This window comes from Cyprinodon tularosa, unplaced genomic scaffold (assembly GCF_016077235.1).
Source record: "Cyprinodon tularosa strain WSP-4 unplaced genomic scaffold, ASM1607723v1 ctg188, whole genome shotgun sequence".
NCBI lineage: Eukaryota > Metazoa > Chordata > Actinopteri > Cyprinodontiformes > Cyprinodontidae > Cyprinodon > Cyprinodon tularosa.
The window spans coordinates 1,449,893-1,466,624 of NW_024038663.1; the positions used below are offsets into that span (position 1 = coordinate 1,449,893).

The window sequence follows — 16,732 nt, forward strand, 5'->3', positions numbered from 1 at the left end:
AAAAGCTAGAGCACGCACTCTAGCAGTTGAAGAATTCCGTCCATAGACTTCCATTATAAATCTGAAAATCTTAAAAATTTCTTTTAAAGTTTGAAGCTTCACTGAAGCAAAACTGTAAAAGTTAGCAGAAAGCCGAGTTAAACAGTAATAGCAGAAAGATACGGAAACATTTTAAAAGTTGAATGGTGTTTCTAGCTGAAAGTATGCTGAAGTAGTTAAAGGTCAAAGATGATAAAGGTTTAGCTGAATTTTGCTGAAATCTAAGAATTCTACATGCATTTCAATGGGACAAAAAAAACGCAGAAAAAGCTGAATAACGCGAAAACTACCAAAAATATCTTTACCAAAAGACATAGCAGAATTCTCCTGAACGAGCTGAACGTTTTGATACCAAAATTGTTGAAATCGGTTGAAAACTGCGGGACTAGTTAGAGTCAGAAAAATTTGAAGTGAACAACAATAAGTGGGAATGCATAAGCATTCCCACTTGACTAGAAAAAGCTGTTTCACAGAAACAGCAAAGTGGGAATGCTTTTTTTGCTAAACGAAATAATAAAAATTAGCGAAAGAAACTGCGAGAAGGAAAAGAAGCACAAATTAGCTAAGGAACGTATGAAAATGTGATAGGAAGTCATCAGAAACTTCAAACTGCAGAAAACAATCATCTGAAGATTTTGTAGGGTAGAATCATCTAGCAGTAAAATGGCAGAAACAGACTCATCTTAAAAGCTGCACAGCCAAACCATATGTGATATCAAAAAATGTGTTCAATGTGGACAGTAGAAGGGTCTAAATGTAATGTCTCCCAAGTTTCTAGAAAAAGTTCTAAAGAAATTTTGAAGGGGGGCCACCTACTTTCCAGAAAAATGTCAGGCGTGTTATGAATTAGCAGCAAACAGACAGGCTTAATTCCTGTCCAGAAAGAGAGCAGAATGAAGCCAAAGTTCACAACATAGGCTGAAAAGTATTAAATTAGCTGAATCAGAAAAGAAATTACAATGAAAAATTTTAATCTTATCTGGTTGCAGAAAAAAATTGTAGCTGAAGGATGGGAAATAAAATGTTGAGGAAGATGGTATTGAATACGTATCAAAATTTTGAAATCATATGTGGAAATGTCAAGACTTGGCAAAACAATTTAAAATGATTTAAAATGTGTTGGTTGATCAGCATAAAGAAAACAGTGTCATCATTTGAGGATTGAAAATCTACAAACCTATGTGCAAGACTGACCATTAGAAGCAGAGGAAGGACAGAGAGAGAAGCTTATAGAAAGAGAGCTAATACCACTTAAGGAGCTCAATTTATCAAAAAAAAACTAACCTGCATGTAACGAGCCGCTGTGGTGATGAAAGCACCCTTGGCAGGCTTAGGCTGCATGTTATGAGGTTAGCAGATTCTTTATTACAGTGTAAACCTTAGAGCCTTATTAAGAAGTGTGCACTGAGGTGTGTGGTCAACAGGCCTTGGTAGTGTAATTTGAAGAAATTGGTTGACTTTGGGTCATAGCTACGAGCCATACGGCACAATGAATGAGTGTGCATAAGGAAGAGGCTTTTATTTTGTAGGGTTCCTTTAGTCTTATTTCAAAAGTCTATCATGAATGTGTGTTAACGCAGGGGTCATGCCCAGCAATGATATGGAATCCATTTCTAAATGTGAAATCAATAGTTTTCCATGTTATTGGGTGAATAGATGCTGTATAAGAGCGTAAATGGGAGACTTTTAAGTGAAATTCGCTCTGGGGTATATTTTGAAAAGGTCCCTAGAGTCTAATACAATCAAGCTGGTAGAGCTTGGGTTATAATGCTGAGCCATTTGCATCAATTAATACATGAGTATAACATAGAGGCTTTTATTGTGTTGGGTCCCTGGAGTCTTATTTTGAAAGTCTAGCAGGGTTGTGTGTTGAGAAAAGGGTCAGACCCAGCAATGATACTTGATGACTTTTCAATCCTTAAATCACTCTTTTCCCCTGTTATTAGGGCAGTAGATGAAGTGGCAATTGGAGGCTTTTATTTTGAAATTTGCTGGGGGGTGTGTTTTGAAACCCCCTAGAGTATAATTTTTAAAAAGTCGTTGAGTTTGGGTCATAATGTTGAGGCATATGCTTGGGGGAAAAAAATGAGTTTAATGTAAGGGCTTTTATTTTGTAGGGTCCCCGGAGTCTTATTTTGAAAGTCTATCAGGGTTGCGTGTGAAGGGAAGGGTCATGGCCAGTAGTCATATTGTATCCATTTCCAAATGTTAAATCAGTGTTGTCTCCCTCCATTAGATTAAAATGTGCTGTTTAAAGTGGCAGAGGTAAAATCCCTTTGAAGCTCGGTTACCTTGACGACGCTTAACGAGCCTGTCAGTGACAGAGAGACATGCGCTTCACTTTCGTTCCTTTCCTCTCAGGCTTTTTTGAATGGGAATATCAGCTCCGAACAAACGAGTGCTGAAGACAAACCGTAAATGGTATCTAAAAAATTCTTTCAGTCTAAGCGACAGCTATCCTTTGTCTCCAATTGGGGTAACTTTCATGGCTGTAGCTCATTCACAGCCTTAATGGGAAGGAGAAATATAAAGGTTTGTAAATCCTGCTGGTCTCATTAAATAACATGGAGTTCCATGGTAGAGGTGAACTCTCAAAAGCAAAACTTTCCCTCCGAACAAACGAGCGGTGAGCCAAAACCGTAAAAGGTATTCAAAAAATTCTTTCACCGTGGACATCAGCCATCCTTCAGCTTCGAGTGTACGAACTTTCATGTGTCTACTAAAAACTATTTGGCCACAGTGATGATGTAAAAATGTGCATTTTCTGAGTTTGAGGATTTTTCTCAGAATCAACATTTTCCTATGCACGAAAAAGTTAGCTAAACAGCTAAACCATAAATGATATTGAAGAAATTCCTTAAATGTGAGTGCTAGAAGGTTCTGAAGATGTTCTATACCAAGATTCATAATAGTACATCAAATAGTTAAGAAATGGGAGTGATACGAAAATATGTATCATTTTGGATTTTGTTTGTGATCTTTGGAAAGTCTCTCATTGGATTTCTATTGGGGAAGTGTGGACTTCTTCGTGGTCTGGGCCAAACTGTCGGAAAACTGTAGATGCCACACAAATGAGGGTTACCTTTCCTGAATCCTGACAAAAATCCCTACATTTTCATGTATAATTTATTTCAATTGAGTGAAAAATGAGGGAGTGAGAACAATTTGTTCTAAAAAACCAGAACAGCTCAAAAGCTAGAGCACGCACTCTAGCAGTTGAAGAATTCCGTCCATAGACTTCCATTATAAATCTGAAAATCTTAAAATTTTCTTTTAAAGTTTGAAGCTTCACTGAAGCAAAACTATATAAGTTAGCAAAAAAGCTGAGTTAAACAGTAATAGCAGAAAGATACGGAAACATTTTAAAAGTTGAATGGTGTTTCTAACTGAAAGTATGCTGAAGTAGTTAAAGGTCGAAGATGATAAAGTTTTAGCTGAATTTTGCTGAAATCTAAGAATTCTACATGCATTTCAATGGGACAAAAAAAAACGCAGAAAAAGCAGAATATCGCGAAAACTACAAAAAATATCTTTACCAAAAGACATAGCACAATTCTCCTGAACAAGCTGAACGTTTTGATACCAAAATTGTTGAAATCGGTTGAAAACTGCGGGACTAGTTAGAGTCCGAAAAATTTAAAGTGAACAACAATAAGTGGGAATGCATAAGCATTCCCACTTGATAATAATAAAGAGAAACAGAAAAACAATAAGTGGGAATGCATAAGCATTCCCACTTGAATAGCAAACCTACAGGAGCTTGAGTGACCTTAAGGCATCCAGTAGAGCTGAAGATTTGAAAATGGGGTCCTCAGGCATGTAGTTGACCTTTTAGTTGCCTGATTTTATTGCTTTTTATAAATATCTGACGGTGGTGACAAATATGTGGGACACATTTTGAGCAATCACAAAATAATGGTTATTATTGTTCAAAACTCACTGTTTGTAGTTTTAAATACATATTAAAATGTACCCTTTCATTTGGTAAAGATATTATTCAATTCAATTATTACTTTTGTTTTTTTAATCAAGTTGAAATGATTATCTCCTATCCAAGGACAACTGATTTTATAGGCAATGGGCCAGCATATAATCATTAAATTAACAATAAAATAAAAAAACTTTAAAAGAACCTTGCATTTGTGCAAAGGACCCCCTGATTATAACCTTGATTGTTTTTATTCATGAAAATTTTATTTCTTTCCAACAGAATTAGCACTTTTCTTAGTGGGACATGTTTTTGCCAAAGTTTCAAGAATCAGTGATCTGTTAAATGCTTGAAGCACAAGGATGACATACATATAAAATCTTTACTTATTTTTCAGCCTTGACATCCGCTTTAAGTCTTACCATGAAACTGTTATATAGACAGAATGTCAAGAGGCTTGGACCTACATCTCATTCTTACTCGTTGAGGCACTGCAGACATTATTCAGGAAATAATTCTTAATATTACTTACTCAAAGAAAGTTGTCCATCCGTTTTCATTTGTCTTCGAAGCAAGAAGTCCTGAGCTCCCATGGTAGGTCATTACAGCAAATTCTTGGCCCTGTGCAGCAACAGTTTTCAGGGCGTTGTTGGTACCGATGGTGAACCAAAAGGTCTGTCCATCAGGGACCATTAGCCACAGGGGCATTCCTGTAGTGTCTCGTCGGATGGTCACTGTGTTCTTGTTTTTATCAGTGATGCCACTTATATCTCCTGTTCCTGTGTAGGTCAGATTGTAGAGGTGGTCTCCTGTTGTCAGACTTTGTGTGAAAATGTGGCTACCGTTGGAATCAAACAGATAGAGTTCATCATTAATTGGAGAGGATACCTCATACATACTGAGGGGATTAAGATAGGGTTTGTTTTTCCGCACATAGCGGATGCGAATGTTTCCAAGATCTGCAATATAAAGCTCTCCATCTGGACACACTGCCAGGGAAGAGGGTGCATTCAGCTTAGCATCCTTGGCATAGCCGCCATCTCCAGAGTAGCAATCACAGTTGACGTCATTCTTGCAGTCGCAGCCACTTGGTGCCCCTGCAATCAAGGAGATCTCTCCGTTGGTGGACACCTGCCGTACTCGGTTTATTTTCTTTTCATCTGACTCTGCGATGTACAGAACCCCATTGTGGGATACAGCCAGGGCGTTTGCTGACTCCAGAGTTGCATGAATGGCCACCTTACTCATAAGAAAGTGATCGATGCCAGGAACTTGGCAGTGCATGGGACGACCTGCTACAATACGGACCTGATGATTTTCTGAGACCTGGAGAACAACGTTGTTGTCAAGAACATACAGGGAGTTGTCCATGGGGCTTACTGCCAGGTCTGTAGGCCACTCAAGGCGCACCTAGAGGGAAAAGATACAAATTAGCTTCTAGTTACAAAAAAATCAGAAGATCAGAAGTATTTCACAGAAGAAATACAAAAATGAGACATCTGAATACTTTGCTTTCTCTTAAACCTGACATCTTTTTAAAAGCCCACAAACACCCTGAAGTTCTGTAGTCACAGTGCTTTTTATATCCAACTATTGTCATGATCTTGGTGCTGATGGCTGGCTTGATTGCTCATTTCATTCACCTGTCCAGTTCTGCCCTTTTTCCACCTGCTCCTGCTTCTATTTAAACTCCTTGGTCCAAGCTAACAGTGCCAGATTATTATTGTGCCTTTGATGTTGAGAGTTCTCCATTACCACATTCCTGGTATAGATGCTCCAGACACTGATAACAACGGATCCAAAGTTCAAATAAGCGTTTGAAGTTATTCCACTGTCTGCCTTGCCTGGATTCTGGGTCCTCTGTTCTGAAACCTTAAAACTATAACATGTTTTATCTAAACATTTTAATGATAAACCAACAAAGTAGAGTGCATTATCATTTGTATATCATTAGATTCTCCAGAAAACAGTCCCTACACTGTTATTTAAATACAGCGGTGGCAGAATCATCCTGTAAGGTCGTTGATTTAGCAAGGATAAGGAAGTTGGTGTTAACTGTTTTGCATGTGCATGTTGTATTCAAGACAAACAGTGTTTGATAACAACCTAAACATGCAGCAAGAGCTACAGCATAATAATGTTTTTTTTTCTTACATCAAACATTTTTGCTCAAAATCCATTACAGAAAATCCTAAAAAAATGCAATGCATTTTGTAGTCTTGATTTTACAACATTTGAAAATTTAAAGGGTCAGAATAATTCTTCTATCCTCCGTATCATTATTGCTACTCTTTGAAAAGTGTCAGGAACACTCTTAACAGACAAAAGCCTGCACTGCTTTTGGCTTTTTATATTATTAGTTATTGTTCTACTGACAATGTGTCAGGCTTTTAACAAATTGAAAAGATTGGTTTAATCCCATTTACTGGCCTGCTTCTTCCTTATTGTCCCACTGGGATCTCTAAGAAACATTATATAGAGTGTCATATTTCACTGTGAGCCTTGTAGCACAGGGAAAGGCTACTGATTAAATCATGGACCGAAATACAAAAAAAAACAACAAAAGATACAATTAGGCTATAAAGTAGTAATTTACCAACTGTCTGAATATGTTAACAAGCAGTAAATTCACAAGTGTAGGTTTATGATTTTTGAAAAGACAAAATTAGATTTAAGGATTAAACACAAGCCCTTTTGCACATATCTACTTTTTGCACCTACAGTAATTCAGTTTCACTATAGCGAAGTGATGCTGGCAGAATAATTTATTTGAAACTGACAGGACACTGAGTCCGAGTGGAAAGAAAGATAAAGTCAAGCATCACTAAAGATTCATATCTCATAAAGCTCCTGTCGCCTTTCACAAGAATGGTGCAGCTTTAAACAGTAGAACAGTTTGCATACAACAAACAGGTGACTGACAGAGGATACATGACAGTTTCCAGGGAGCAAAAACTGCATTTACTTGGGTAATGAAGGGGGAAAGACTTTCAATTTCTTAAAACCTATTTCTTGTCAACACTGCTGGTTAAATATTTTATGAGCCTGAGTGTGGAGTAGCTCAGGGGACCTGCCTGTAAGGAGGTTTTCACGCCACTCTGACTGATTAGGGGATATTTCCTGAGCTGCTGTCCCACATGCTGTAACCCGATCATACCCTGCACTTTATACAGTGGGGCAGCTGTCAGCATTGCCTGCCTGATAGGCCTATTGCCAGCATCCGTCCTGAAAGGGGAAAAAAACCAAAACACTCTTATAAGGGGAGGGAGAAAATCCAAGACTAGTGCTAACACAACAAGATTTCCCCTTTTTTACATTCTCAATTTAAAAATCAGTATCAAAGTTTCTTTATAAAGCTCTTTAAAGCTGCTAATAAGACAGAATCGGCACAGAGTGGTTACAACCATCAAAGTATAAGAATATTTTAAAAAATCACAGCTTCAACGCTGGTATGGTCTTTCATCAAGTCATTCCAAAGTTTTCTAGAACTTTTTTCATGCACTACTTCTGCACCTCCTGTTGTTCCACTCAACCAGTCAACTAAAGAAAGCTACTAAACTTTTTCTGAGCTTGCAAAAGCAAGGCTAGTTTATTCAAATTGCACCGTTTATAGCAAAGGTGATCTAAAATATTTTATAGAATATCAAAGAAAAGACAGAAAAAAACTATATTTAAAAAAGATTATTTAACAGCAAAGATGCAGAAATATTGTAATACTTAAATACTTTGATTTAAAAAATGCTGTAGATTAAAGGTTTTTGTCACAGAAACTGAACACTATACTTTGTTCCTGTCAATAAGTAGTAAAGAGATCTAGGAAGACCTTTGGGGTCTGCATTCGTCATAACCTGAGAAACTAGTCAGAAACATATTTGGGCCCAAAACCATGTTGTACTTTAAAGGAATTTAGAAAATCTATTATTTGTTATAGAGGGAGCCAGTTCAGTGATTTAAGAAGAGTTATGAAATTATCGTTTTTTTTTCTTGTTTTTTTTTTCTGCCGTTGGTTAGAAAAGAGCAGCACTCTATTGGATGGGCTCCAACTGCTTCATTCATGTTTTTTTTTACCGTACAGTAATATTACAGTTTGTTTCATTGCAGCTTCTGTGCTGCAGTGTAGTCTAAAGCCTGAAGACAATTTTTTATCATGAAAGTGTATGTTTGATCATAAACTGTTCTTTTTTTATGATTTTTGTCTGAAATATGACCTGGAAATATGATGCGATTACATATTATTATTGATGTGTCAAAATGTGGTTTCTGAGGTTTCATCACTACAGTTTTTAGAGCCTTCCAAGGGTCTGGTTGTCTGTTAGTCTGTTCAATTTATCTAGATGCTGCTATGATCACCAGGTAATCAGAAAAGTCGTGCCTTGTCTCTTTCTCCGAAATATGCCTTTAAAAAATCTGTAAAGGCTTGTTTGATAAAGGTTTAGAAGAGACAGAGGGTGAAGGCTTTGTTACCATGACAATAACAGTAAATAAAATGAATATATTGTAACAAATTTTATCCATTATATAAGAAAAATATAACTTCCTTGTTCTTTTTAACTTGTTAATCGATATAAAGTGTTTTTTTTTATACACATCATGGTGAACCTGAAGCTTTGTTTGTTCTCAACAGGTGTTCAGTTTTTCTACACTTGGGACAAAAAGCTGTTGCAAGACTGGGTGATGGTGAAAAGACCTTGGAGAATATTGTGGAGGTGTTATCATTTATGCTGTGTTTCGCACCAACTTTTGTGCTGTTTTTTTTCCAATTGATTCCAGGATATTTATTTCAATTACCAGACCAAAATGGCCAGAAAGGGCAACATGTGTAGCTGAAATGTGTAGATCTCTCAGTTCTATTACAATTTCATTTTTATGGGTTGGTTTATTACACACTGTGAAAATCCTAGAATAATTTAAATATGTGGTGCTTTTGAATTGAAAATCAGATTCAAAGATTCAAAAAAAGTTACAAAGCTTGTTGTTTTGCAATAAAGTTAAAAAGTTCAGGACAAGGAAAAAAGATTTTAGAGATTAAATAAGATAGAGTTTCCTGCAGTTTCCTCAGAGGAGAGATGCTTCAGAGAGGTAACAATAAACTCATCAGAGAGGCACGAAATTTGACAGTATTTCTTGGCTAAATCAGGTGTGGTACACAACAAAAATAATGACCACTGCCACGAGCCTTCTCCAGAGAAACCACTTCTAAGCAAGGGTTCAGGGAGTGTTTGAAGTAGGAGCCTGTGATCTCTGGATGAATTTTTAATGGATGCTTTTTACTGTCTGAGTGTCTCCGGCAGTGCTTGTGTGATTTGTCATCATTGTCGAGCTGCACCCAGCCTGCATGTGTCCCCGCAGCAGCAATGGTGAGATTCTATAGGTGAATGTAAGTGGAAAAGGTAAGGAAGCAGGGATAGGTAAGGCACAAGTGGTGGGAGGGATAGAATTCTCCCCCAGGGTAGTGGTCTGGAAATGGGCAGCTGGAGGCTGAGCTTCCTGCACTGAGTGCATAAAATCCTATAAACAGTAAAAGCTTCTTTCCACTTTCATCTGACACCCCACAGCTCCTGTTTGCTAGCTATAGTCAACAATATGCAACAACAGCCAATGCATGCAATCCTTTTAGAAGTGTAGGTAGCAGAGTAGAACCAGGAGCACAGTGCTCCCTGTGGTTTGGGTGTTTGTGTTCTCTGATTAACTGAACTACATAATTTGGTTCCATTTGAGTAAAATAATCAGCTATTTTTATTGAACTTTCATTATATTCTATAGCTACCCTTTAAAAATGCTGCAGACATAATTTACTGTCTGTTGTGTCTCTTTGGTCCATTTAGCTGCATTTTAAATGCTGAATTTGTTGCTTAGATCACTGCAAGATTACCATTAAGGTCAGAGAAAAGGTGAGAAGAACTTTTTACACTTCCTTTTAGGTAATTTATCCTCAGATATTTTTCACTCCTATCTAAACTTAACCTTGCGCTGCAAGCTGGATTGTCGCGAGATCTGAGTTTTCAGTCTCACAAGAAATCTTTCTTGAAAGACTCCCGCTAATACGTACATCTCGTAACAACCAGCGGGTCGGACCAATAGCATGCAGAAGTGTTTTTTAGGGCAGCTTGTAGGAATAACGACAGTCAGAAGGGCCTTGCCGGGGCATTACAAACATGGCTACACTGGAGGACTCACCTGTCGATGCAGCAATTTACTCGGTTTTAGCGAAAATGGCAACAATTTCTCATTTAAGAAAGGAGCAAAGAGAAGAACTTGTAGATGGGAAAGATGTCTGTGCATTTCTTCCGACAGGATTTGGAAAAAGTTAAATTTATCAGCTTACGAAACGTCACAGTTCGCAGCTGAAAGCGTATTTTGGAAGGTGTGTACTAGCTTGCATATCACCCAATCAACTCGAAGTATTGTACTAAACGTCCCTCCGTTTCACAAACAGACAGAATGGCAGCCATTCCAAATTTATAACATAGAACTCAACTCAGTTCTACACACATCAATCTAGCTACTGCAAGGTTAGTCTAAACTGTCTTTGAATAAACCCCCCCTGAAATAATTCAGATCATTTCTTCAGATTAAACATTTTGATTGAAGACAATACAGCAACTCAGATTAATTGAATGCAATCTTTATTTTTTACATACAAAGCTGACAGTGCCTGTGTGTCTGTTTATACTAATTTCAATATCAGCAGGATGTTAATTCAAAACCCAGCAGAAAGCACAATAAAGAGAGAGGACATACCTGAGAGATGTCCATAACAGCATCGCAGCTGAGAGGTCGAGCGGAGGTTAAGTCATTGTAACCCAGAAGAGTAGAGATGATACCATTCTGATCAATCCTACGAATCATGGTTCCATCCACAAAGAAGATTACCCCATACTTATCCACTGTAATACCTGCAGATGACGGCCATAGAGTAAGAACAGGAGAACATATCCATCTGCCTCATCTTTCTTATCTGCACCTAATGTGAAGATAGAGCACTACTACATGACAATTAAGGACTATCAGCTGTAATAATGTAGAACGCTAATTACAGCAATGAAAAGTGATGGAGGGATTGATTTTGTGATCAGTAATGGAAAACAACAGAACCCCCTGAAAAGATGATGATTAATTTATGTATTGATTAAATAATAACTAAACATGTAGCAGAGCGGAGTCAATCAGCCAAAAAGGAGAGGTTACATACAGTAGAGTAATTGATGTGATGATCAACATCATAGAATATATGAGTATATCTATTTTGTCTAGTTTATCCAAGTTATCCTATAGAATATGACATTTTTAGATAAAAAAAATGATTCAAAATCTGTTTCAATACTGCTTTTAATGTAATATTTGATGACACAAGGAAGGAAGGAAGGAAGTAAGGAAGGAAAGAAGGAAAACAGCCAACAGTTACCTCTAGGATTGGTGAGAGTGGCTTCAATAGCTTTTCCTCCATCCCCACAGCGAGCATCATCATATGGCAGACACTGGTCACCGGTGCCAGCAACCAGCTCCAGGTTCTTAGCAACGTTATTAACAACAGTCAAAGATTTGACCCTGAACACCTTCCTGCTGCCTGTATCAGACAGGTACACTGCGCCATTCACAGGACTGGAGGCCAGGTAGTACTTCTGAGCAGGGCTGTTGCTGAGGAAAGGAAAGGAAGAAGAAGAGATGACTTAATATAGCTTAAACCAACAACATGGCTTTCAATAGAAAATATTGTGTAAAACAATTAAAATGGATTATAAAGCTATTTACAGATTAGACTGGGCACCATAACGCTTTATAATGACATGAAAAGGGTAAAAAACAATAGGATTAAACATGACAATGTGAAATAAAATTAAGGATGGTATAATGGTGAATAGTAAATTAATTTACATTATAAATGTTGTAGTTAGAAACCCTGTTTGCAAATTGGGCAACAGAAATGTTACTTAATAAAAAATGTCCAAACACTCTCCGAACAGAAGAAAAAAAAAAAAAAATAGACTTTTTTTTTTCAAATGGAACAATTACACATTTTAAGCATAATTTAGAACATAGAGACAAGAAATGTCTGAATGGGTTTCAGTCTTCTAGGATCAGCGGTTTCATTGAAAGAAATACTAATTAATACCCCAGAGTGACAGGAAATTCCTGTTATATTAACTGGAAATAACAAAAGGAACACAGTCATCACAGAACAGCAGCATGGTTACTGTTACAAATATGCATTCTGTGTATGTCTACTTTTTCCCCCCTTTTTATTAGTAATAAAATAAAAATACTGAAACAGAAATCCAAACACATTAGGGATCCAATAAAGAAGATATCCTTGCACAGACACATATCCTTTACAATTCCCAGCCAAATCAACAAAGTAATCCTTTATAGCTCGGTGAGATTTCCCAAATTGACATAGAGACAATAGAGCCAAAGACAGCCAAGAAACATAAAATCTGCTGGTTTCTTCAAATGAAGATAGATGGCGAAGAAAAAGATGGTAAAGCAGAACTATTTATGAATCCATACAAGGACAAATGAAGTGACAGATAGGACTATTTTATTGTTAAATCTTCTGCATTCAATGATAGATGCAAGCGTTTGCAGAAAAATCGATGGATATTTTTCTAACTTATAATACGTTCCTCTCCTGCCATATCTATTTTCCCGCCAGATAAAGATGTGTAAAAAACCTTGAAATAAATTCAGATTTCTCTAGATCATCCAAAGTCCTTTATCCTTTTTAAAACTATCTCTACTTCAGCATGCGGGTTTTCAATTGGATTAAGGTCTAGGTTCAGGAGAGAACATTAAAGGTGACCCTTTTTCTTTGTCTGGTGAAACATGACGACACGTCATTATCCATTCAAAAGACAAAAGGAAACAATTTTCTTTCTCCGGTGCTCAAAAGATGCACCTTGAAACACAAACAGACCCACATCCTCTTCTGTATGTGACAAAGGGCATGTTGTCTCCACAAATTTATCATTTGTTTCAACAGATTTTTTGTTCAAAAAGTTCCCTTATACTGCATTTTACAACGGTTCCAAAAACTTTAGTTTAATATTGCAAGAAAAATAATTGGACTAAAAATGTCTGTAGTTAAAAAAAAAAGCCTAAACCTTAGTCTTAACTCCTTTGTCATCTCGTTCTCAATGTCAGAAAAAAACTATTTCTTAAAAAATTCTTATTCAGCCTTTTGGCCAACGGCTACTAGGAAAAAGGTCTATTTTTAATATTGCTAATGTCTTTTTACACACAAGGATGTAATCAAAAAGTTAAATTTCAGTGCACTTAAACTGTAAATAAATATTTTTCAACATACAATAACACTAAACCACTAAATTTGGCAGCACTTAAAGTACTTCTTAATGTCGGTTTTTTTTATCATGTACACATCTCCTGAAATTAAAATGTTTTTGTAGACAAGAGCAAATGGAATGTGTTGCAAAAATGCGTTCTGCTGTAAGTTTTTCTTTTCCTTTTTTAGGAATACCTCAATTACTGTAAACTAAAAACATTTGCCTGTAGGAATATTGATTATAGCTTTATAAAATGTTTTTTTTACATTTACTTCGGTAAGGCAACGGTTGCTGCAACATTAAGTACGTCCAGAGTTATCAATGTCAATGTATGACACAATTCTGCCAGAGCAGATAAGCTTTGTGAAGAGGCCTGTCATCATGGCATCATTCAAAGTGGATTAAGACAGTATTTCAGGTTCAACCTTGAGGGTTCTTTTGGGGCAGAATGACAGCATCACCAGCCTATGTTTCTAAAATACAAGAGGGAAAGCAAGCGGGTCTGAGCAATTGTCGTCTTGGCTACATAATATTAAATGACAATTGACCTTCAGTGTATCATTGATGACAGAAAACCTCAGGCGGATATGTCAAAACTCGGCCAGTGACCCAACTAACTCATTGGTAGGTTTACAATACAACTCTGATATACAGTAGGTAGATAACAATTGATAAGAAAATCATTGATAGGTTCATTGACTTCAGATGTCTAATTTAAAAAAAAAACTGAAACAGATTGAATACAAAAATAAGGATTTTTTTTTGCATATCTATTTCTGTTTGTTTTAGTAATTATATCTCAAAGCTAAGTAAAATCCAACCAGTTTCTCTGAAAATGAGGAAATCACCAGATAGGGGTGGGAAATATTAACCAGGCATATGCCAGATTGAGTATCATCTGCCTCGCATGTCCAGGTTTTAGTCAATCATAGCAGCAGTAGCATGAAGATAGAAAAATGCCAGGGCTGAAAATCGTCCCAGTCTGAGCCTGCATTCTTTGTTTCACAACTACTGGTGTTAAAACTGAGAAATCACTCTTATCAAATCAGGTCCGGAGAAACGTGCAAGCATGCTTCAAATCCACAAAGGCACAAATAGCTTCCCTTTGCTAATTTTTAGAAAAAAATAGAGGGTATTGCAAAAAAGAAATGGAGTGTATTCCAGCTAAAACCAGCACAGCCTTTGTTTTGTTTGATGTCATACGCTACGCTGCATTTCATTAGTTCGAAACATATCTGTATCGCAGCTAATGCATCTTTTGGTTTGTGAAATCACAGATCTCACGACAGTTCATCTTTCTTGCAAGGTAACAGCTACATTATAAAAAAATTCCTTGTCCTTTTGTAAAATATGAATGTTTTTTTTAATACCTTATATAAAAATAGGCCAACAATAATAGATTTTTTAAAGTTTGCATATATTTGATATGTTGTAATTTTTTTAACTTTGCCTCAAAACTGTTTTGCTGAACAAAAAAAAGGTTAGAGTGAATTTTAAATATAACACCATTACTACTACTATCATTAAAGTTAATCTCTGTTACATTAGAGATGCACAAAAACATCATATATTGGATTTGATTGATGTTTTAAAAAACATTTTAAGGCTTTTACTCTGTTAGATGCATTGCATAAAAGGACATATTTATTTCTGTACTTTTTAATCATTCATTTCAAGTTATCACATTAAACACCGTAAAACATGATTAAACATTTTATATATATTCTGTCCTACTTATTTCTTTGGGTGGTGCACCTTTTTAGTCTACTATCCATTTTCTATTCTTGGTTAAATTATGTGAAAAGTCAGCGTTTTAGTCATTAACCTTCTGAAGTCTTGGCCTCTGTACAAGGGCAGGGTTGGGCAATTATTGAGTTGCTTGTCATTTATAAACTAATTTATTATGTTTGTAATCCTTTCTTTCTTTTTTTCTGCTGTTGGATCAATATAGCATCAATCATGAAAATATTGTGCGCTTAAATGTACAACTCCTTAATATATAAGCTGGTATACAACCTAACTATCAATGGATACCTTTTATTTTAGGGCAGTAATGTATGTCAATATGAGCAATAAATTACTATAATACTTCACATAATAATTTTTAGGTTATTGTCACAAATACTAAAGATTATCAAGATAAAACTTGCAGAATGTACCTCACTAATTTTTTTAACCACTTTGTTTTCCTTCCACTAACCTTTCATTAAATTAACTTTGACTGAATACTCTTTTAACTTTTAGCTTCTTAAGCAATTAATTTTTCCAAGGTTAACCATTTATAATAGCTGTCCAGGACCTTCGGCTGTCTTTCCCCTGATTATGTGGCCAAGTTTTTAATAATATTCTAGTTTCTTAAAATGCACCTGTACAATGTTTTGTCGCAGTGATCTAGGTCAGTAGAAAATCACAACGTGTGCTTTCAGATTTGTGGTCTACCTTCCATATGCAATCAGCAGATACCTTATCAGCTCCTAGTTGCATGTAAAAAAAAATGCTGTCCCCCACCGTGTGTTTGAAACCTCTAGGCATTACTGCTGACCTTGAGCTGTGGACACATAGGCCATCTATATTCACTGACAACATCGAGTTTGTAGAAGATAATTGGATTTTGCTGCATGCTGTCGCGGAATTGGTCAGAGAGGATGGGGGCATCCTTAGCAGGGGGTCAATGAACATTGCCGTTAGATCACCCACCTCCCACTCCTATCGTCAGCTAACACAGGAACAGGAGGCATTTACCCGTTTCACATTGACAATTGCTGTGCTTTTCCTTGGTAAATTTCCTCTTTAATATGCATATGGTGGTACATAGTTTAAAGCGACTAGGGTTTGATGTCTCTTTAGCGGCACTCTTGCAGACAGATCTCATGTATGATGTATAAGGTAATGTGGAAAAGAAAGATAACATTTCTGCTATGCAAGAAAGAACTTGAGAAATAAGGTGACAAAAAACAGGAGATGTAATACAATGGTTTCTTAACGTGATTATTCTTTAAAAGAAGAGTAGGTGACCAGCGTTACATAGCTTTTCATTCTCACTTCATCGATGCGTCTCATAGTCTAAGACGAGGCTCTTTAGACAGAAAACCAATCAATAGCCCTTCACCTCAGACACAGCTTCTGAAGAGGTCACACTGAGATTTCCCTTGTTGCCTCCTGCCTGAAAAATGAGTTCTCTGTATCTGAAGCAACTGATAAAATCTGTACCAATAGTTATTCTATTAGAGGGATCTGCAGGAAGAGCAAAATCAAGTATGCCTCAAGGTATGAGAAAATATTTTCAAAAAAAGACACCCTGCAGATCCCAAACTGTTCTTTTGGATTAAAAGAAAGTTGAAATTATTGCTTCTGTTTATTTAGTATGTCACATGGCTGGGGGGGAATTTTTATTTTTTATTTTGTAACACGCATTACAAAGCTGCTCCACGGTTTGCAGGAATCAATTGTGGATGATCGCCAGCTGGTGGACAGATACCCTCAT

General features: G+C 36.6%; 1 protein-coding gene across 11 annotated transcripts in view; it reads right to left on the reverse strand.

Moving 5' to 3' along the window:
- The window catches only part of tenm4 (teneurin transmembrane protein 4), a 275,962-nt gene that overhangs the window by 42,523 nt on the left and 216,707 nt on the right, over nt 1-16,732 (reverse strand). For all 11 annotated transcript variants that reach the window (XM_038282836.1, XM_038282837.1, XM_038282838.1 and 8 more), the window contains 3 exons: nt 11,373-11,605; nt 10,709-10,863; nt 4,500-5,377 (listed from right to left, as the gene is read on the reverse strand). In XM_038282836.1, the coding sequence (XP_038138764.1) occupies nt 4,500-5,377; nt 10,709-10,863; nt 11,373-11,605 (1,266 nt within the window). The remainder of the gene's footprint in view (nt 1-4,499; nt 5,378-10,708; nt 10,864-11,372; nt 11,606-16,732) is intronic.